General features: G+C 44.1%; 1 protein-coding gene and 1 long non-coding RNA gene across 2 annotated transcripts; both read left to right on the top strand.

Moving 5' to 3' along the window:
- Nucleotides 1–1066: 1066 nt before the first annotated feature.
- On the top strand, nt 1067–20865 carry LOC306927282 (vitrin-like; the record flags this gene model as incomplete). Its single annotated transcript, XM_079506991.1, is given in 8 exon segments — nt 1067–1167; nt 10151–10215; nt 10740–10887; nt 12420–12523; nt 18401–18499; nt 18502–18626; nt 19093–19606; nt 20173–20865. Coding segments are annotated over 8 exon segments (1335 nt in total). The 3' UTR covers nt 20352–20865.
- Nucleotides 20866–21080: 215 nt separating this feature from the next.
- LOC306930304 lies at nt 21081–22660 on the top strand. The gene is made up of 2 exons (XR_013790875.1): nt 21081–21523; nt 21588–22660. It is a non-coding gene; the product is annotated as an uncharacterized lncRNA (long non-coding RNA).
- The last annotated feature ends 592 nt before the right edge of the window (nt 22661–23252 follow it).

The following is a 23252-nucleotide window of genomic DNA, read 5'->3' as shown; positions in this document are numbered from 1 at the left end:
CGTGCGTGCGTGCGTGTGTGCGTGCCTTCACTAATAACGCCAGGACAATGCTCCACACATCCCAAACTCTTCTCCCTTCTGGCTCCAAAACTATGGAATTAACTTCTCATTGCAATCAGAACTGCAGACTCACTCCCAACCTCCCGCCATAGTCTGAAAACCCACCTCTTCAGACTCCATCTTAGGCCGTAGCACTTGCTGTAAAACTCGCCCTAGCCCAACGACCTCACGTGTGTGTGTGTGTGTGTGTGTGTGTGTGTGTGTGTGTGTGTGTGTGTGTGTGTGTGTGTGTGTGTGTGTGTGTGTGTGTGTGTGTGTGTGTGTGTGTGTGTGTGTGTGTGTGTGTGTGTGTGTGTGTGTGTGTGTGTGTGTGTGCGCGCGCGCGCACGGTATATGATTATTATTTATTATTATTACATTTTGTTTAGAGCACGGGTTTCTCCAAGTGGTTGTGAACGCAAGTCCATCCTGTCTGTTTCAATTGTTTTATTTAAGTAAAGAACTCTATTACACCATAGACTTATTTGTTCATATAAGGTTCAATGTTATACTTTATTGAAGCTTTATTGTGTGGCTATGTACACACTACACAGTCGTGTGGCCAGACACGGAAAATAAATCAATACATCAAATAAATAAATACAAATCCCTCTGCGGATTATATCCACGCGAGGCTAGTGTACAGGTAGGCAGGCGGCAGGCCTAAACATAAGAGTAAAACTGTACTTAGGCTATAAGAAATACAAGAAAGTTGATATTTCTGGCGAGGCGGTATGCAGGTTTATATAGCCGTATAGCACATTATATAACCCGACGTCTGCGTGCTGCTCTTATATCTTTCGATAAAGGCATATAAAAAACATGATTGTACCAATGATATATATATACTGTAGACACTTCAGGGAATATATACCAATTATAACAACACTCCGTTGTGAATTGGCTGAGTATCCTGGCGAGTTAAACTCAACAATCAACCAATAATTATTTGTTGGGGTGCGGAGGAGCTCGTCGTTGAGCCTGCCATTCAGCACCCCGGAGAGCGCTCATTGACATCTTCGGATCAATGAACCTTCGGAACATCGGTACTTCGGAACATCGGGGCTTCGGAACATCGGGGCTTCGGAACAACGGTACTTCGGAACAATGGCATGGCACCTGTGGAGGGTGGGCGATTGTATTGTGTGTGTGTGTGTGTCACAGTCACACTGCAGCGCCGTAAGAAGCGAGGGGTGAAAGGGGATGGCTGTGTGACGCTCCGTCGGACTAAATCTGAGACGAAAACAACCACGAAAGTCTAATTTTACCGCATTCCTCGCAACAACAAAGCTGCTGCTCTCCCAAATCTGGCTGTGACAGGCCGCCTGCCCCACACTGGATACTATCTCCATTTTATTTCATTGTGTCAACTAAATCCTCATTATTGCAAACTAGATTCAACATACTCAAGCCTGCACACATTCTAAATATGACCCCGAAATATTGTACTGAGCAAATGGACTGTTACCACCTAAGACATTTTTAGAATCTGATCTCAGGTCAAAATGGGTTAACCCTTCAACTCAAACGTACATCCACTCCAGTATAAATAACAGGGTAAAGAAAAAGCAGACATTATTAATTATTCTTGACTTCTATCTCGCCAAGCATAACGTGATGAACAATGGTACGGTAGGTATTGTCTCAAAGACGAGACGAGGAGTCATTCTGGGACATATCTCCATCAGATATGAGACGGCGGTGAACTCCTGCTCTTATGCTTTTCTCTTTTGATAAGACCACGATGAGAAAGGCACTCTGTCAGTACTGTAATAATATCCTGTGACAGATTCCATCTGGTCCGACCTCGTCCACTCCCTTGTAAACGCTTGCAGAGGGAGTGAGATGAAAGCCGCGGCACCACGGTGCTCCCACAGAGTGACACTTGACCCAATCCCCACAATGCCGCTGGGGCTCGCAGGATCTGGGTCCACTCTCCCGCTTGTCTAGAATAGAAACCTTCTCAGAGTCGTTCGAGTCCAGCTAGCCCAGACTAACCTTGGAGGAATGTGTTTCTGTTTTGCTTCTGTGGAATGCAAAAACCGTCAATCCCTCAAATTGGATGGTATCAGTCACCACTGTATGGTGGATGGCACTATGATCTTTCTGAACTGATGAGTTGATTGAAATATACAAGCTCACTTTGTAACTTTACGCTATTATTTGCATTGACTAAAAAGATGACTTTGGAAATGACAGGCTGTGAGTTTGTGGGCTAGTCTTGTAATCTAAAAACATTTGCAGCTGCAATGTAGTGTACACATAGGTGTAACCAGTGCTTGTGCAAACAGAGTGAATTTTCCACTGGGCCTAAATCGGGTGCATATCTTTGGTCCGACGTCCTAACAGTGTGAGTCTTAACCGAATATTCCTTAAACCGAATACCGAATATAGGTTTAGGGAATTTCTCCCTAAACCTTTTTTTTGCAAAAGTAAGTTGATAATTATGTATATTGACCAAATATATATATAAAAAAAGAGCTGGAGCTGGAGCTGCTCCTGGGGGGGTCTAACATCAGCTCACGTAGACCAGGAAGAGTGCAGTGTCAACAATGCATGGAGTGTTGCTGTCACATCATCTAGAACAGATGTAAACAAAAAACAAAACAATTGCGCGATTGGATAGGAGTTCTAGCGTTAGACCCCCTCCAGAAGCAGCTATCTTTATTTATTTTTTTAATATTTTCTTTTGGTAAATATACAAAATTATCAACTTACTTTTGTAAAAAAAAGGGTTAGGGAGAAATTCCCCTTTAACCGGCCACATATGACGGAGACACGGTGAGTCTTAACCGGCCACACATGTCGGACTATTGGTACGTCGGACTAACGGATGCCCCCCCCGCCTAAATCACTGACACGTCTATGATGAGAGATGCTAATCCAATAACCATAAACCACATGCCTGCGCTCCATTCCTTTCAATTCAATTCAGTTCAGCTAAATTCGATCATGCAATTGCTTTATTATCATTGCGTGTGCAACAAAATTACAATTTGTAACTAAATCCAAGTTATCCAAACTCAACAACGGTAAAAAAAAGAGCAGACCGAGTACAGCGCCAACTCACATTAAGTGTAGAGGGTTTAAGTGGTAAACGCCACTTTAATCAGAAGAACAACATAAACTGTCTGCTGTAAAGCACTGAGGCTTTGAAACAGCAGCAGATTACCCTAATCTCTACGTCCTGTCGTATATACTGTCCCTGGTTTGACACCAGTATTAGAACAATACTCCCACGCTCTGTTGAGCTGCTAGCTGGGCTCTCCCAGCCTTTCCCCGCCGTCAACACAGACAACGCTCGCTAGCTGGATGGGAACTCTGCAGAACGTACGCTTTGGTGTTTTTGTAAGCTTTTGATAAGCGGCTAAATCAGACGCTGTGTACAGTTATGGTTTAGTTTGGGCTGCTGGTGTTATGCCACATTTGTGTTACTGTACATGATGATGATGATAGACCAACTGCTTGCTCTGTGAGCGTTCCTAGCCTACTGTAGTTCTCCAGCTGTCAAAGGCTTGCCTCCTTTGCGTCAGAATGCAGGTTGGCGGGACGCAAATCACAGAGGAAAATAGCTTGGTTCTTTAAAGGGGAATTTCTCCCTAAACCTTTTTTTACAAAAGTAAGTTGATAATTATGTATATTGACCAAAAAATAAATAAAGATATAGGGGAGCTGAAGCAGCAGAAGGAGCTGCTGCTGGAGGGGTCTAACGTCAGCTCACGTAGACCAGGAAGAGTGCAGTGTCAACAATGCATGGAGTGTTGCTGTCACATCATCTAGAACGGATGAAAAACATTTGCGCGATTGAATAGGAGTTCTAGCGTTAGACCCCTCCAGCAGCAGCTCCAGCTCCTTCTGCTGCTTCAGCTCCCCTATATCTTTATTTTTTGGTCAATATACATAATTATCAACTTTTGTAAAAAAAGGTTTAGGGAGAAATTCCCCTTTAATATTTCACAACATCAAGCCATCTCAGTCACTGTCTGTCCCTAGACTGACTGACTGACTGAGAATGACCATCTTGTGTATACTCCACTAATTACACAAGTATGGAAGTACTAGTAATGACAGTGGCTGAAGCTTGTCTATGAACGCGGCTTTCTAATCTTGCCCCCGCACAGCTTTTCCTAGAAGGGATTGGCCGCCCCCCGCCTTTGCTCGTCCCGACTGGTTCCCCGCTGCTAGACGACCAGCAGGTATTATGAGCATAAATCATCATCCCCTTTACATCTCCATTATGAACAAAATCATAAAATAATAAATATTCCACCATCAATTACCTGAATTTAGGATCTGTGAATGATTGATCACATGCATTGAATGTGAGTAATGAATCTACAGTTACAGTATATGTGCCAAGCTTCAAGAATCAACCTGTATATCGTTGGTGTCGGGAGGAAACCTCATAACTCCATTTTTGAGGTTTTTGGGCATAAATCAGTGCTATAGAGGGTATGCGCATGCTTAAAGTGAATGGCACATCGAGTGGCAAAGCAACATGCAAAGTGAGTTTAACATTGTTTAACGTTGTTTAATGCAATCAGAAAGGACTTTTCTGTTTGGATGCATGGGTTGTCAAGGCCAGAAAGTAGTTTTTTGCCACTCAGTAGGCATTTCTGCATAACTTCCGGGTTTGATGATGATGCCACGCGCATACCCTCTATTGACCACCCTTTACGTCTGTGTGTTGTTTCGAAAATGGAAAGTAGTAAAAAGTGCTTTGGACAAAACCTCTTAACTCCATTGGACCCTAACCCTAACTCCATCACCTCTTCCCCCTCTCATGGAAGTAATTGACAATATATAAAGTTACAACACCGACTTTGATGATGCTGTATTGCTTTGTTTTAAAAAAATATATGGTTTTCTTAATTTCCTGAAATATGTACATTTTTCATTTCCTGGAAAAATGAACATTTTGGAGTGAGATATATATGCAGTCATTTTGTGGGACATAAAACCCCACATCGGGGGGTTCAGCATGATGTAACACTTGCCGAAGAACACTAACTGGCCTTTTATGAAATGTGATCCTTGTAGTTGCTGATACCTCCACCTTCTCCTACTGTATATTCAGATGTTAGTTTTACAGCCCCAGACTCAGGATACACGTGGAGCGAGGTGGACGCACCTGAGATGGCAGGTAAGCCGACACCCTCCCCCACTGGCACTGGCAGACAACAAACAGCGCACAACATGACATGGCTTTGTGTGTAGTGTAGCGCCCCCTCCCACAGGAGCTGGCGACTACACCCCGGCCTGGTATCCATTTATATCCGTTTGCAGTGCATGTTCAAGACACAGCGTTATAGCATGCCCGTGTGACTGATATAGTCTGGTATCTGCTGGCCATGTGTGTGTGTGTTGAGTTTGGTACTACTCCATGTACCATGCCAGAGTGCTCTCGTCGGGGATGTTTTTATACATGCCATATGCCTGGCATATGGGGACCATTCCTGTCATGTATCGCATCGTAAGGGCGGGGTTTATTGTTGGTGCATGATGAGAGTGTTTCTGTTAAGGGGCACAAGGCCATTCTCCCTCAATGGTCTGGGATTGGTTAAGAAAGGCTGTGCTTATTTGACCAATCGCAGCCATGGAAATGTTTGTGTGTGTCTCCCCCTGATGTCCACTGTGGGAATACTAATGGGTCTTACGACGTCCTCCTCTAGCTCGTGATCTCAGGCCTGATATCTCAGAGTATGAGCGATGGTATTATAACTTTGGAGCGTACCGTAAGTGACTTTCTATTCCATTTACTGGGAACTAACAGGTTCTATGATGTCGCATAAGTGTATATAATATATGTTATTATATTATAACACCTGGTGTTTTGTCACAGTAGCACCACACACGTTTATCCTGACCCACCTCCACACACACACACACACACACACACACACACACACACACACACACACACACACACACACACACACACACACACACACACACACACACACACACACACACACACGTTTATCCTGACCCACCTCCATCCTTGTCTCATAACTGTATTTATTTGAACACACACACACACACACACACACACACACACACACACACACACATAGGGGCGGCTGTGGCTCAGGAGGTAGAGCAGGTCGTCCAATGATCCATGGGTCAGCGGTTCGAATCCCGGCTCCTCCTGTCTACATGTCGAAGTGTCCTTGGGCAAGACACTGAACCCCAAATTGCTCCCGATGTGCTGGTTGGTACCTTGCATGGCTTCTGCCGCAATCGGTGTATGAATGTGTGTGTGAATGTAATGCACAATCTATGTAAAGTGCCTTGGATAAAGGCGCTATATAAATGCACCATTTACCATTTACCATTTAACACCCCATAGCCCCATTCAATTCCCATTCAATGCAATTCATTGAGGGCTTATGGTAGGGGAAATAGCCAATAAGGAGTTTATGCACAAAAAAACACCTGGACCTCTTTAACGTAACAACTACAAAGAAAGGTAAGAAAGCCTTCTAGCATGGAATTCTCCTTTAATACCGATCTGTATGCAGCAAGTCATAACATTGGCCCCCAGCATACAAGACCCGGGAGCCCTTCCTTGGGATTTTACCTTTCCAATTATGGAGATCATGATTACGTCTCTAGAAATGATCATGATTGATTCTTTAAAATGGGGTTTTCCTTTGTACAAAATCTGGTGATAATTATATTAAGCTATTGAAAGAAATATATATTAGTACTAAGAACCTCCTTGAATGCAACATAATATCTATTAGTGCTTATTATTAAGAAGCCAGGTGTCTTCCTCTTGGCTACTTAAAGGGTTAGTTCAGATTTATGGACTTGTAGGTAATACTTGCCATTAATATAGTCTTTGCAAAGGTATTTATTGATTGCTTGAGTCCCGTGGTGGGAGTTCTGGTCTGGTTTTGGTGGTGAATATTAAGTAAATTACTTGATATTCACCAAAACCAGACCAGAACTCCCACCAACAGATTGCTCCCACCAAGCAATAAATTAATACCTTTGCAATGACTATAATAATGGCAAGTTTTTCCTACAGCTTTCTGAACTAACCCTTTAAGTGCTAATTGGACTCTTTGCGCTATTTAATAGCATTAATACATATTTTCTTGTATTCCAGGGGCTTCCTTCAATATATTTCTTCATTTATGTGGTTATAATAATGATATTATAATAATGATAATATGATATTATTATAATGGTCTATCTACCTGCTGCTTTGTGGGGGCACTTTGCTAATGGTGAGCTTGTATGATGTTATCTACACAGTGGAGCCAGTGGATGCCTGGAATCCAGAAGCAAACCCTTATGATTTAGGTGAGATGGCTTTGCTCTGTCGCACAACTTTGGTTCTGTTTTTCAAACCCGCCTCTTATCCAGTACATCTTCTCAGTTATGATGGTCAGTGAGTTGGGTCGTCCGAGGAGAAGGCTGCTCAAACCAAACCGTCAACCGAAAAAGCCTCTGGGTTTCCACAACGCTGCTCGGTCTGTAATTTAACTGATTTAGAATGAATAGAATGTCAAACGTGACGACTTACTTGGTGAATGAATCGGTTCCCGTTTGGTATAAAATCTTGCCACAACTGCCACAACAGTATACACATGGGATATGTAATTAAAGGGGAATTTGACCCAGTTTCAGTTTTTGGGCTTTTTTCCCTTTCTATTGTTTTTTCAAGGTTGGATTAACACTTTGACGCCATACCACGCGTTCTGCGCATTTTAATCAAATATCCAACGCTGCCAGGATTGTTTTATTACCTTTAGATCATACGCTGAAGTATCTGGGCTTTTGATCGTCGAAATTCCACCGAAGATAGCCAGCGCCGTGTGTTTACATTCCATCGCACCAATCGCCATCTTGCTACGGTACATGGAGGGGGTGTGAGGCTGTTGTAGTCAGACAAAACCCCCGTTCACTTGCATTGGACTCAATTTCCCAGAAGCCCTAGCAGCCCAGCGAATGTGTCGATTTCCGGTTTCGAGATCATAACAAGAAGCTCTCTCCCCCTGCTCCGCGGCAGAGACGGGCTTTCATTTTAATTATTAAAATAGGGCGATTTAGACACATAAAACCAATAGCGGGAATGTCGTATTATGCAGCGGCGGAACACTGGATCAAACAATTAGCGGCAGGATATCTGTTTTAAAGTAGCCAGGAGGGCACCTGGCTCACCTACCAGTGAGGAGGCCTCACCAGGAGGGCACCTGTCTCACCTACCAGTGAGGAGGCCTCACCAGGAGGGCACCTGGCTCACCTACCAGTGAGGAGGCCTCACCAGGAGGGCACCTGGCTCACCTACCAGTGAGGAGGCCTCACCAGGAGGGCACCTGTCTCACCTACCAGTGAGGAGGCCTCACCAGGAGGGCACCTGGCTCACCTACCAGTGAGGAGGCCTCACCAGGAGGGCACCTGGCTCACCTACCAGTGAGGAGGCCTCACCAGGAGGGCACCTGGCTCACCTACCAGTGAGGAGGCCTCACCAGGAGGGCACCTGGCTCACCTACCAGTGAGGAGGCCTCACCAGGAGGGCACCTGGCTCACCTACCAGTGAGGAGGCCTCACCAGGAGGGCACCTGGCTCACCTACCAGTGAGGAGGCCTCACCAGGAGGGCACCTGGCTCACCTACCAGTGAGGAGGCCTCACCAGGAGGGCACCTGGCTCACCTACCAGTGAGGAGGCCTCACCAGGAGGGCACCTGGCTCACCTACCAGTGAGGAGGCCTCACCAGGAGGGCACCTGGCTCACCTACCAGTGAGGAGGCCTCACCAGGAGGGCACCTGGCTCACCTACCAGTGAGGAGGCCTCACCAGGAGGGCACCTGGCTCACCTACCAGTGAGGAGGCCTCACCAGGAGGGCACCTGGCTCACCTACCAGTGAGGAGGCCTCACCAGGAGGGCACCTGGCTCACCTACCAGTGAGGAGGCCTCACCAGGAGGGCACCTGGCTCACCTACCAGTGAGGAGGCCTCACCAGGAGGGCACCTGGCTCACCTACCAGTGAGGAGGCCTCACCAGGAGGGCACCTGGCTCACCTACCAGTGAGGAGGCCTCACCAGGAGGGCACCTGGCTCACCTACCAGTGAGGAGGCCTCACCAGGAGGGCACCTGGCTCACCTACCAGTGAGGAGGCCTCACCAGGAGGGCACCTGGCTCACCTACCAGTGAGGAGGCCTCACCAGGAGGGCACCTGGCTCACCTACCAGTGAGGAGGCCTCACCTGGCTCCTACTCCTCACCCCCCCATTGACAGGTGCCACCCCAGCCCGTAGGAGTCACTAGCACAGGGACAAAGATCATCCTCCTTGCCTGGTTTCCCTCCCCCGAACATGGCCATTTGTGTATATCATATGTACAGTAGAGTAGACACTCGGCCAAACCAGATGCACAGCGGTGGATTCGATGCGTACACTGACTCCATGGTGGTGGGCACTGGCAAGCACCCCTAACGTTATTCTAATTTGTATGTGTTCTCACTTCTCAGGCACAAAGACAGACAGATAAAGTTATTTTGAATTAATATGTGACACTGTCATGTTACTTAGTCATACTCCATCCATCCATCCTTCAACCGCTTATCCGTAGTCTGGTCGCGGGGGCAACAGCTACATCAGAGTGCTCCAGACTTCCCTCTCCAGAGCAACATTAGTGACTTCCTCCTGGGGGATTCCGAGACGTTCCAAGGCCAGTGAGTCGATGTGTTTCCTCCAACTGCGCCTTGGTCTGCCCCGGGGTCTCCTCCCAGTGGGACGTGTGTAGAGGACCTCCCTAGGGAGACGCCCGAGAGGCATCATAACCAGATGCCCGAACCACCTCAGCTGGCTCCTTTCCAGGCGAAGGAGCAGCCGTTCTACTCCGTGTGTCTCTCTCTCTCGTGTGACTTAGTCATACTGTTTTTTTTTTAAATTTTTATTCTTGAAATCTTGATGCCAGATGAAATAGAGGAATATGACTGTTCAGAAGATATTGTATTTATCTCGGAAGTTCATAGAGTATTTACACATCTGTCTGTCTATATCAAACAAAGCATTCTGTGACGTAATGTGATGGTATTCATTACTTAACTTGATGTTGAGAATTTGCACTGAAATATTCATATAATATAATCTTTTAGGGGTGTGAGAGACCAAGACTCTATACCTAGGATACCAGAGCCTGCAGTGTCCCAGGGAGACCCAAGTATGTCCCTCATGTTGTCAGTGGTGGAAGAAGTACTCACCTTCTTTATTTAAGTAAAAGTATAAATACCACAATGTAGAAATACTCTGAATTCAAAATGTACTTGAGTAAAAGTACAAAAGTAGCAGTATAAAAAAGTACCAAAAGTACTCGCAGTGTCTTGTGAGCTTGTAGGTGTGCTATTTTCAAATGGCCGAAATATATTTATAGTAATATAGGCTTTATTAGTAATATAGGCTGAAGTGGTTAATGTGTGTTTTGTAATGATAATCAAAATACAATACAAAGTAACTAGTAACTAAAGTTTTCAAATAAATGTAGTGGAGTAAAAGTACAATATTTGGATCCGAGATGTGGTGGAGTAAAAGTATTGGAAATACTCAAAATTGTACTTTAATACAGTACTTAGGTAAATGTACTTTACACCACTACACTGGATATTTCACTTCTTTCATTATTCGCAGATGTGCACTAGAGACAATGTCCATGTGTGTAACCTGTGTTTGTAACCTGGGCTTGTGCAGACTGTAAAGTGGACCTGGCCTTCCTGATGGACGGGAGCTGGAGCATCGGGAAGCGTCGTTTCAAGATCCAGAAGGACTTCCTGGCTGAGGTGGCACAGGTCATCAATGTGGGCGTGGCCGGCCCCATGATGGGGATTATCCAATACGGGTATACCCTCGCTCTTCTATACGCTTCTTAACCCATTCTGACCTGAGATCAGATTCTAAAAATGTCTTCTACATCCTGACAGTTTTCTGAAAAAGCTATGTTTCTATGTCAGTCGTTCTTCGATTTTTCAGAAATAGCAGACCTACAAGCTCGTAGCGCGCCACTCGGTGGCGCGCTATGAGCTTGTAGATCTGCTATTTTTCAATAGCTAAAGCATAACATAATGCTAACACCAAAATGGGTTAACATCCTCACTGATCATTATCCATTTGTAACGTTTTGTAACTTTTGTTATCCATTTGTAACGTTTTGTCTTTTATTGATGCTTCCGTGATCATAGAGAGTGAAGGTCCGTTTCTCAGTGGATTTATCATCTATGAAGGTTAAATAACAAATTGCCCATGCCCATGCCCCTCGCAAAAATGCGAGCAAAATTCGTGAGAGCCATATGGCCACCATTGACAACCTATATAAGGCAACATTTTCTAGATTTCATTCTGCTTTTAAGTAGCATGTGACATATCAAACTATGGGGATTTCATGATTCTGAATCCATTCCACGCATTAGTTTTGCACGAAAAACACATCACATTTGGGCAAGTGGCTATGGCCAAATTTAGCCCAAGGAGTGTTTTTCGTGCAAAACTAATGCTTGGAATGGATGCAGAATCATGAAAACCCCCTAGTTTGATATGTCACATGCTACTTAAAGCATAATGACATTTAGAAAATATCGCCTTATATAGGTTGCTCGCATTTTTGCGAGGGGCATGGGGGCTCAATTTGTTAGTTGACCTTAAAGGAGCATTCAGTGATTTGACTTAATCTAAATATCACTTATTTTTTCTTTTTTTCTGGATAATCCTCCCTGCTATAGTGTGCTGACCATATAAGGAGTTCCTCCCTGTCCCCAGTGATCCCCTGGGGTCAAAAAACCCTAGTTTTGGTGGCGGGTGGCAAAGCCTTCATCCAATCAGGATGAGAGGGGCCTTCCTCCAATCATGATCGAGTGGGGGCGGGCCTTGGTGCACATGCTGTTGGCCTGTTGCACTTCCCCCCACTGTAGAGCGTGCATGTGCACATTTTGTTACCGGGGCGGACTGGGTGGTTTTCCAAATCACTCAAATCACTGAATGCTCCTTTAATAGATCACGGAAGTATCAGTCACCGGAAGTATCAGAAATGACCCAACTAAAATTAACCGGGTTCATGTGGTCCGTGCGTACACTCTCAGTTAACTTAACACTCAGTGTGCACATACATTATATTGTTGCTGTCATGCAAAAACCTTTTATCTCCTTTTCTAATTTGTATTAATTTTCATCATAAGAGTGTCACACACAAGTAGTAACAGTGAAAATAGCCGATCTACAAGCTTACAATGAGTTGCGATGCGACGCGTGTGAGCTTGTAGATCGTCTATATTTTAATTTGTTTTAAAACCTACTGTACAAGGCTTCCACCCAGCAGCAACAATATACAAATACCCCCAAAATGAGATTGTTGGTCCTTTTTTTGTTTTTTTTGTAAAGGGATGATCCTGTGACAGAGTTCAGTTTGAAGACGTACTCCAACTCCAGGGACGTGAAAACAGCCATAGATAAGATTACCCAGAAGGGGGGTCTCTCCAATGTGGGTGAGTCTCCTGGATACCAAATAAATGACTACTTGAGTCAAAGGCCTCACTCACACTGTTTCAACATGCATACCATTTGTCTTGTGTCTTGTCCGTGTTTAATGGCCGCCCCAATGCATTTCCAATGGAAGTCACATGGTTTGACCAAACATTGTTGTTTGATGCGGGGGAAAAAAAATAGCAGATCTGCAAGCTCATTCATTTTCAGTTTCCCTTCTATCTTTATAACTGCCCCGACAATACTGCACCGAGAGAAACTCAATAAAGATCGTATTAATTCATAACCCAAGCCCCCAGAGCAGCTGGCCAACATTGGAACTGCCAGCGGGTGGTTTTGCCCCAGAAAAAGAGCGTGTAGCTGGGGTTTAACACGGAGCGCTCGTTCAGGAATCGAGACAATGCGGAAGTAGAGCTTTCTTCTGGGTCCTTCAAACGCCACTGAGCAACTTCCATTGAAATGAATAGTGGGGGCGGGGCTGTCCACCCTCTAGATATACAACTCCATGTCATCATAACCATGTCTTCTCTTTTCATTTTGAGGGGTTGTCTACTCAGTTTTTCAAGGCAAAAAGAAGTGTGCTTCTGCCTTCTGCAGTCAATGTAAATAACCTGTTGGGAATGACACCTACTGTTCTGTCCATCTCAAATGAGTTGAAACAGGTGGTGACAGGGAAAATTCTCAGCATGGTCAAACTTCAATAAATTCAAATGCTGACTTCAAGGCTATGCTTAAAATAAAGAGTAATGACAACCAGGAGTCAAAAGCACAATATTTGTCTTTGAAATGTAGTGGAGTAAGAATCCTAAGAAACAGCTCACATTTACTTAAAGGTATATTCAGTGATTTCACTTAATTCAAATATCACTTATTTTCTCTTATTTTTTGGATAATCCTCCCTACTATAAAGTGTGCTGACCATATAAGGAGTTCCTCCCTGTCCCCAGTGAGCCCCTGGGGTCAAAAAACCCTAGTTTCGGTTTGGGCTTTGGGTGGCAAAGCCTTCATCCAATCAGAATGAGAGGGGCCTTCCTCCAATCATGATCGAGTGGGGCGGGCATTGGTGCACGTGCTGTTGGTCAGTTGTACTTCCCCCACTGTAGAGCGTGTGCATGTGCACATCTTGTTACCGGGTGGACCGGGTTTTTTTCCAAATCACCCAAATCACTGAATGCTCCTTTAGTACAATACTCAAAGTAAATGTACTTCATTACTGTGCACCACTGGACTGGTATGGCCATCACAAACATAACTGTGGAAGTGAAAAAGTGGCACAGTTATCGCTTGGCGATTCAAATTCTCACATGCAAGGATAGAATTAAATCTAAATTTGCCCCTAGACACTGTTTGCTAAATTATACAGCTCTGCTTTTTGCAAGCAATGTTTTCTTCCTGGTCTAACCAAAAGCATTCTGGTTTTACCAGCTCAAGGGGGTCAGCTTACAAGAAGCAAAAGCTCTATTTTTCAGCTTTGGCTGGTGCGTCACTCAGCGCACGTTCATTGCCACACATGTGTTCGTGGGATTGGCTCAAATGTGCAGCCTCATACAAGAAGAGCTGTTTGTGTAAGTTAAGGAGCCCCCCCTTAAGCAACAATGTCAACCTCACAGTCATTAAATACTGATCTCCTCCTGTTCCCACAGATATAGCATCGACCACCCGCTACGCTTTGACTGGCTTAATGATATATTGTGACTGTTTTCTGAAAGACTAAACCGTACAAACCATATGCTTTGCAAGAGACGCAAATGTTTTTGTATACGCCCAAATCTGGGGTCATCTGTACCGATGGGGTGAATAAGTCTCATAGTGATTTTTGGGAAGGTATACATCCCTAGTCCTAGGAAAAATGTGATAGCATTGCATCTGTGGTAGCTTTCTGTGTGTTATCACTCCATTTATAACCACATGCCAAAACTCAATTTTCAAAATCCGAATGGAGCATTCTACTTCAAACTGATGGTTCTCTCCTATTATTGATCATATATCTTTGAAGAATGGTTGGGATACAGCTCAGACTATATATTTCTCTGAAAAGTTGTTAAAATTAGCACATCTAGAAATGTTATCTATTACAGGAGAGACAACATATAGGGACTATATATTACATGAGACGTACTTCTGTTTTCATGAAAGATGCAGCACAAAGGTTCCCTCTGTAAATAACTGTAAATATTTAAAACCATCTTAGAACATAAATTATAATGAAATGTTTTATGAAATTCAATAAACTAAATATAGTGTAAGTGTACAGTGTAAGTAATGCATAAGATAACTTTCCGTTCACCATTACATCACCTTTTAGTCCATTTGACACTTCTATCTGTTCAATACCAAACCTAATAATGCGGTTTCATATTACGTTTTTGTTGTTGATTTGTATTTGGGGACAATTTTAGCTTGGTTGCCCAAACTTTGGTAATTGGCATAATCAAAAAAGGCCTTTATATCAGGTCAATCTCACATGTTAAAGGTCTGGTCAATGAAACAGAAACAACTATTTCTATTTCTATAACAACTTATACTTATACATTTGTAATAATAGCATAAGAAAATATGATAATATTTATCTTTTGCAACTACATTCAATATCTGTAAGCTTCAACTCATAATCAGGAACATAAAATCAACCCACCACATCCCCCTAGCCCTCCTGATTGGCAGCATGATTGGCATATCTTACCCAAATCCTGATCTACCCTATATATATCCTCTTTATTATCAACATCACTTCTCATTTGTAGCTTCAACATCTCATCAGGTGTCAGGTCACCCTTAGCAAAATGTGGATCTCCCATCCAAATCTCCCATCCAGATCTCCCATCCAAATCCAAATCACCTGAACTTTCAAATTGAGCTTGGTGGTCTGCCACATTCCACTTGTATATGAGTACAACTGTCGTGGTACAACAGCAGCAACAGATTGTTACATTGTGACACCCAACTCACCCAGCACATCAGGGTAGTCTGGGAAGTTCCCTGCCAGCAAGTATTTTGTGCTCTGATCTTGCCTTTGCACATGGATATGAGGTTGCACAGGACTGTCCCATTGAAGGTCGTTAATGTCAAGGCAATTATGTTTATGCACTGTCAAATAGGTCTACATCTATTCTATGGTAACATATAGCTGTATAGTCATATTATCCTGCTCATTACTGTGCACAAATGTATACATCTTTGTGTTTGAGCACAAATGCATTTTGAGAACCCCCACATTTTCAGTAAAGCGTGCACGCTGTGCGGCCCCCCACACACCATCATTCTACAGTTCAATCTAGTTGAATACCCCTGCTGTAGGTTACAACAACAAACAGCTGCATATCAATGGTAAGGTGAATACTGTGCATGTCAACCAGTGACCATACTGTATCTGCTGCATGCTTGGACACACCTGCTTATGAGACAGACATTGACCTGACCTTTAGCACATAAGATTGACCTACTTATAAGAAATTGATTTTATGTGACAGTTATTCTGTTCATTTTGTAATTGTATTATTTTTACATAATGCAGTACAATAGAACATCACTTTGGGTGTGGTATGGACACCATTTTGGATTTGGCAATACATAATTAACTAGTGATGGGAGATTAATCGGCAAACACATCGGTATCGGACGATTTGAGTTGTTTTTAGATTAATCGGCATCGGTTTGATTAATCAGACCGATTACGTTTTTCAATAAACTTTTCCCATAGTAACTGCGAGAGTGAGGTCTAGCCAACACCAACTCGGGATTCCTGGATCGCTGCCCTCCACAATGTCCTATCCAACATCAGGTTATTGAGCTCTGCAGTGTTGTTAGCCAAGCTGTCGCGCCGCAGCACGTCTACATAGGTGGTACGCTTTCCCCCCCTTGGCTTTGCCCTGGGTTTGGCTCCCATAGTCAATTTACTTGCCTCAAGTTCTGGGTACCTGACGCAGTGCCCTGCCAGCCTCATCCTTCTCTCTCTGACTTTGTCCGTGACCCGTGGTAGGTCCCCATAGAAGAGGTCCACATTTCTGATGTGACACCTAGTGCCATTCGTAGCATTCTTGTGTAGACTCCATCCAGGGATTTTTCCTGTTGTACTGTGAGGGTCCATGTCTCGACAGTATCTATGAACAGCCGCCTCTTAAGGTCTTCTCCCATGTCTGATTTCCACACTCTCCTCATCCCGTGCAAGGCTTTCCAGGCAAGTGCTCTCCGAACCTTCAGATCCTTTTCAGTTGAGGCAGTCCAGGCCCCGAGGTACTTGAAGTCCTCGACTCGCTCGAGCACCGTCCCGTCTGCAGTGGCAATGGTTTTGTCCTCTGTGTTGACTGTCATTACCTTGTTTTCTTGGTATTGAGCTTGAGGCCGAACTTGGACCTTGGCTCGAGTCTGGCTGTAGCTTGACTCTATCATCTGGACCAACTTTTCTGGAACTCCGTAGGCACGTAGAATACTCATGAGTTTCCCCCGGTGGATGGTGTCGAAAGCCTTTTGGAAGTCAATGAATGTGATCACCGCTGACAGGTTGCGCTCCCATACCCCTTCCAATATCCTCCTCAGTGCCAGTATCTGCCCGACTTTCGGCCATAACAGCAATTAATTATATCGGATATCGATATCGGCCAAAATGTCTCATCGGCACATCCCTATAATTAACTGATCACTTTCACTGATTCAGCCACATTCCTTTAGTCCTAAACCCCCAAATAATGATGAATTAGTATTAGTTATAGCCATTTTAAGCTCCTGGCAGCCACATTGGACTCCATCTTGAAAATGACGCCTTTCCAGAACATATATTTTCCTATATTTTCAGTATTTTCTTAAGCATGCCTAGAGGTACCAGAACCAATTGGAAAAACCTTTTCTATCATTTTTGGGGGGTGTATTACTATTTTTTTCATATTGATCCATGCAATTTTCGCCTAAAGTGTTATAAAATAAAATGCATGATAGCACTCATAAAGCTACCACGGGTGCAATGCTATCACATATTTTCTAACTCTAGACATGTATACCTTCACAAAAATCACTATGAGCCTTATTCAGCCAGATGGTACAGACCAACCCCCCTGGCTCACGGACTACTAGTAACGTGGCTACGTTTCCGCCCCACAGAGCCCTGATTATCTGAGCCTTCAGGCCTACATAACATATCAACTGGTCTTCTGTTCACACGTTCCTCAGACCTCCGAAATGTGAAAATAATTATCTTGAATTTGAATTGATATTCTATGCGCTGGCCCGGATTTGCAAATCACGATACTATACGAAGTGATCACAAGACTTCACATTATTCAACCCAACATACTACAATCCTTATTTATATTTATGTATTCATTCATTCATTCATTCATTCATTCATTCATTCATTCATCTATTTATTTATTTATTTATTTATTGAGAGAGAGAGAGGGTCAGGATCGAAATTCAAACCTCCGACATGCATTGAGCCTACGACCTGGACCGCTAGGCCAGAACTCCGGGCCCATACTACAATCCTGTAGACTGTAGAAGTATGCTCAGGGACTACAGATGGAAATTAGCTTCTGGCTAACCTTTGGCCCATTTACATGGATGTGAACTTGACTGACGTGTTGATTAATGAGCATTGTCTCTGACAAAATGTCTAGAAAGCCTGTGCATGCATATCGTGAGTGAATGGTGCCATTTCAGACTATTGAAAAAATAAAATGACACCTGAGCCCACTGAATACAATAAAGTACATGATAACAGAATACATGTCAGTCTGCTGACCATTTTACTATCTCAAACAAGCCCCATTTCCCCATGATCTGAATAAATATGATTGTACTGTCTGTGACACCAAGATGCTCAGTGGTTGATTTATAATATCCACCAATGTGCACTGAATGTCTACTGCCCCCTTGTGTCTTGATAGGGAAGGCCATCTCCTACATCAACAAGCACTACTTCAGCGATGTCAATGGCAACCGAGGAGCAGCTCCCAATGTGCTGGTGGTGCTGGTGGATGGCTGGCCACGGATAAGGTGGAGGAGGCTTCCCGGCTGGCTAGGGAGTCTGGCGTCAACATATTTTTTGTCACTATTGAGGGTCCCGATGAAAATGAGAAACACAATGTGGTCGAGCCAAACTTCGTTGACAAGGTATTATTTACTGATGATGTGTGTATTTTACACATTGTCCTACGTGTATGTCTGTGTCTTGCTGATAATAACATGGTGGTTTAAGTGCTTTATGTGTAAGTTGTTGTAGGCTTGACGCTGCTGGTGTTTGTCATGTGGTTGGAGTTGAGTTGTGTTGAGCTAAGGTGTGGTAGACGGGTACAGGCTTTAGTTCCGAACAGTCCGACAGTCATTAGGCCGACAACCTACACCAAACTCTAACCTAACCCTGACCGCAAGCACGACGCAACGCATGTCGGAAACGACGGGTGCTTTCCACATGTCAGACCTTTGATGTGTCGGATAAGCGTGCGCACCCCGTGGTAGACAGTGAAGATTTCTTGAAAGAAGGGTTTGTAATCTGGACCCCCCCTGAACTTGGATAGATAAAATAAAATAAACTCTTATATATTATTTTCTTTCATGTAACCCCCCCTCCACCTCACAGGCTGTGTGTCGGACGAACGGCTTCTACTCCCTGCCCGTGTCCAGCTGGTTTGGCCTGAGGAAGGCGGTGCAGCCCCTCGTGAAGCGCGTCTGCGACACCGACCGTCTGATGTGCAGCAAGACCTGCCTCAACGCCAACGACATCGCCTTCGTCATCGACGGCTCCAGCAGCGTGGGCACGGGCAACTTCCGCACGGTGCTGCAGTTCGTGGCCAACGTCACGCGGGAGTTTGAGATCTCCGACACGGACACGCGCGTGGGCGCCGTGCAGTACACGTACGAGCAGCGGCTGGAGTTCGCCTTCGGGCAGCACAACAACAAGGCCGACCTGCTGAACGCCATCAAGCGCATCAACTACTGGAGCGGCGGCACGAGCACCGGCGCCGCCATCACCTACGCTGCGGATCAGCTGTTCAGCAAGTCCAAACCCAACAAGCGCAAGATCATGATCGTCATCACGGACGGACGCTCTTACGACGACGTCAGAGCACCCGCACTGGCTGTCCATCGCCAAGGTAAGAATCAGAACTGGAGAAATTGTTTCTTTTATGGAAGTTGCTCAAGCTATTCAAGCTAGTATACTTGTACAATACATGATAAACAGAACCCAGTATGGAACACCCAGAAGTGTTCCATACTGTACGAACTGTACTGGGTATTGGTTTGAACAGCCGCCTTGCTACTAGGGGTGGGACGATATGGGTACCTCACGATATGATATATATATCGCGATATTAGGCCCTCGATAACGATAATATCACGATATTCAATATATTGCGATATTTGCGATATATCAATATATTGTATGAAATGTCATCAACGATATATCACGATATCTGCAACTACAAAATACTTGGAACTTGGAACTGTGCTCGGACACGAGGGACACACACAGCTGTCTATAGTGGTTGCACCACTCAAACACATTAATAGTGTTTTAATAATCAATATCGATTATTTATCGCGGGAGGACTATCGATATATATCGCCATATCGATATTTCAGCACACCCCTACTTGCTACCTCAGCTTTGCAAACTGCTCATCATGACTCGTGTTTCTCATCTCCTGTGACCGTCTAGGTGTTATTGCCTATTCCATTGGTATTGCGTGGGCAGCCCAGGACGAGCTGGAGTACATCGCCACTGACCCCGACAAAGAGCACTCCTTCTTTGTAGACGAGTTCGACAGCCTCTACAAATTTGTACCCAAGATCATCAACAACATCTGCCAGGAGTTCAACTCCCAGCCCAGAAACTGAGAAAGGAGACACTTCACCCCAAGGTCATGGGGTGCAGGGACACAGAGAGGGAGAGAGAGAGGGAGGGAAGGAGGATAGGGTGGGGATATGGAAGTGACCATCTTGATCCTGCAGTGTCACCGCATCTATTGGGCACAGATTCTTAACAGAACATTGATAGCATATCTGTTGCTAGATGTGGTGCTTTATTGGTTTACAGTACCAAAAATGTAACAGGGAGGTTATTAGAAATTTGATGAATGTGGGTTTGGATAACACAAATCAAAAAAACGGTAAGGAGGCACTGGGTCACAGTTATAAAGTTCAGGCTCCTGGGTAAAGGTCCTGCATAGCCGACGACGGCTCACAAGCACACTGATATTTCAAGGGATACTTTGAAGCTATGGCGCCTATAGAGCGTCGCAGTCCCGCCCCCTTTCATGACGACGCCAGGCCCAGGAAAATAAATCCCCATTCATTTTCCTCATAGACTTTTCAGAAAGTATTTATTTAAAGACGTTTACGCCGCGGACAAAGCCAACTCTTGTAGTGACAAATCATGACAACACAATTTTTCTTCTTTGTAATTATGTGTTTGGTCCAAAATATTGTGTGTGTTGTCATGATTTGTCACGACAAGAGTTGGCTTCGTACAACGCTTAAAAGGTATTTAAATAAATACGTTTTGAAATGTCTATGGGAAAAATGCATTGGGATTCATTTCCTGGACCTGGCGTCGTCATGAAAGGGGGCGGGACTGCGACGCTCTATTGGAATTCATCTTTGTGACCGTCTTGTCATTGAACATATTCACAAGGTGGACATTTCGCCCTTACATCATGCTTGGGGAGGGTGTTCTACGAAGTGGGTCGCACAGGAAACTTCATCTTATTTAAGAGATCAACAAAAGGGGGAAATGAAACGATACAAATGTTGCGGGCATCAGCCTTCCTCAGTTGTCTCAAACAGTCTTCTAACCCGTGTTTGTTTAACTCTAAAATAAAAGACTGTTTCATTTGCGACCCGCTCATATGTTTAATTGGCTACGTATAAGGAGTCTGTGCCATGTTAACAGTTTGACTCCATAAAACGCGTTCCCCGCTATTTAATCAAATATTCTACGCTGCCGAGATTGTTTTATTACCTTTAGAGCATACGCTGAAGTATTTGCAGCTTTCAACGACGAAAATCCGGTGAAAAATGGTCCGTCGGCCTGTTGTGATCATCATCACCAGCGGCCATTACAATGCGCTACAGGGTCCGCCTCCATGAGGCATTGTAGTCCAAACAAACCCCCCGTCCACTTACATTGAGCTCAATTTCCCAGAAGCCCTAGCAGCCCAGATGATGACTTGATTTCCGGTTTCGTCGTCATGACGCGACGGCCTCGTCATCAGGTCCCGGATAAATCAGCTGTTTCTTTTAAATTATTTTAAAACGACGCATTAAACAAATGTCGGGTATAGCGTTTTATGCGCGGTGGAACACTGGATGAAACAATTGGCGGCCGTCAAACTGTTAAGGAGCGTAAGGTCTCGTTTATCCAGTGTAACCATAGAAACAGAGTGTACAGTATTTCCGTTATTTATTATGCAATATGACGGACAAAAGTAAAACTACCTTATCGGGACATGGTGCTTGCGAAAGGTTAGATTGTGCATGCCTAGCACTTGCTCTTATGGCTTAACATACTGCATAAACTGAACATGGTGCTTTTAATACAGTTCCCTTTAAAGAGGACATACTTAGAATTGGTACATTTTGATCATCCTAATAGGAGATTTGATCGTAGTAGGGACATTGTTCAAGTTCCTCTCAGAAAGACAATGGTGCTGATATCTGCTTGATGGCTTAAATTATCGTGTTTGTTCACAATACAACCAACTGTACACTAACAAATGGATGTGAAAAGGCCATGTTGTGGCTTCTAAAGCCACAACATATGGAACCGTATTTGGGAGAGTTGTGTTCAAGAAGTCAGGACATATATGGAACAGTACTTGGGACAGTTGTGTTCAAGAAGTCAGGATAGGGGAGCAATGGAGCATTGCAGGTTGTCCAGAACTGTACCTACTGTAGCCTGTATACAGTGAAGACAAATCATACATTTCTCAGGAATGTAAGCAGTCCCTCTCATCACTTTCTAATAGCGTGGTTGCTTTTTACATTGTAGACATTTCTTGGTCTTGTTGAAAGAGTATTTATATTCTCCCTGTTAAGTCCTGTTTGTACATAATGCATATTAAAAAAAGCATTTTGCCTATAATGTTCAAATACATATTTGATCAGTATTTTATTGCAATTTTTAATAAAAATGAAAATGAAAATCAGATGAGCATAATTTCTATAGTAAACTGTAAAGTAAAATGTCTGATATGTGGTTGCTACTTTTTACTTAGCCTGGAAAACCAGCCAAATAGTATGCTGGTAGTACTAGTGTACTGCTGTATGGGGCTAAGACCATGGACTGGTAGTATACTACTAGTGTACTGCTGTATGGGGCTAAGACCATGGACTGGTAGTATACTACTAGTGTACTGCTGTATGGGGCTAAGACCATGGACTGGTAGTATACTACTAGTGTACTGCTGTATGGGGCTAAGACCATGGACTGGTAGTATACTACTAGTGTACTGCTGTATGGGGCTAAGACCATGGACTGGTAGTATACTACTAGTGTACTGCTGTATGGGGCTAAGACCATGGACTGGTAGTATACTACTAGTGTACTGCTGTATGGGGCTAAGACCATGGACTGGTAGTATACTACTAGTGTACTGCTGTATGGGGCTAAGACCATGGACTGGTAGTATACTACTAGTGTACTGCTGTATGGGGCTAAGACCATGGACTGGTAGTATACTACTAGTGTACTACTGTATGGGGCTAAGACCATGGACTGGTAGTATACTACTAGTGTAC

The sequence above is a fragment of the Electrona antarctica genome (genome assembly GCF_951216825.1).
Source record: "Electrona antarctica genome assembly, chromosome: 1".
Taxonomy (NCBI): Eukaryota; Metazoa; Chordata; class Actinopteri; order Myctophiformes; family Myctophidae; genus Electrona; species Electrona antarctica.
The sequence above is the reverse complement of the archived record's forward strand: the minus strand, read 5'-3'. Positions and strand labels throughout refer to the sequence as shown.